This window comes from Octopus bimaculoides, unplaced genomic scaffold (assembly GCF_001194135.2).
Source record: "Octopus bimaculoides isolate UCB-OBI-ISO-001 unplaced genomic scaffold, ASM119413v2 Scaffold_347490, whole genome shotgun sequence".
Classification (NCBI taxonomy): Eukaryota; Metazoa; Mollusca; class Cephalopoda; order Octopoda; family Octopodidae; genus Octopus; species Octopus bimaculoides.
In genome coordinates, this window is record NW_026421013.1 from 613 (window position 1) to 1243 (window position 631).

The following is a 631-nucleotide window of genomic DNA, read 5'->3' on the forward strand; positions in this document are numbered from 1 at the left end:
TGGTAAATCAGAAAAATCTCAGAGACCAAAATTTCTTTACCAAATCGTCAACAATAAATCCTATAACATCGACGTTGATAAATGGGATTACCTGGCTAGAGATTCTCATTTTCTTGGTTTTGGAAAATCATTTGATCACGAGAGAATGATGAAAATGTCCAAAGTAATAGGTGATAAAATATGCTACAGAGACAAATGTCTTGATAATTTCTATGATATGTTTTATGCACGATATCGACAACATAAAACTGCTTGCAAACACAAAACTGCTCTTCTGTTTAATACACTGCTTGATAAAGTTTTCAACTCTGCCAATGAAGAACTCCAAATTTTCGAAAAGGTCGACGATATGAAGGAATTTACTTATTTAACAGATAATATTTTAGAGGAGATATCAAAGAATGAGGATAATGTAAGTCTCAGAGAGGCCCGGAATAAATTGAAGGATATAATCTATCGGTCTTATAAATACAAAGGAACAAACGAAGATGAAAATGACCAGGACGGAGAAGAGAGAATATTCTGTAAAGCCAATTTTGATTTTGGAGCTGGAGAAGGAAACCCATTAGAGAATATACCATTTTATAGAAAAGGTGAAACCGAATCATTCACTTATAGTCAAGAACAACTA

General features: G+C 33.1%; 1 protein-coding gene across 1 annotated transcript in view; it reads left to right on the plus strand.

The window, feature by feature from the left end:
• LOC106883674 (deoxynucleoside triphosphate triphosphohydrolase SAMHD1) overlaps window positions 1–631 on the plus strand; it is a 1411-nt gene that overhangs the window by 606 nt on the left and 174 nt on the right. The window contains exon 3 of the mRNA XM_052978359.1: window positions 2–593. Coding sequence (XP_052834319.1) covers window positions 2–593 — 592 coding nt within the window. The remainder of the gene's footprint in view (window position 1; window positions 594–631) is intronic.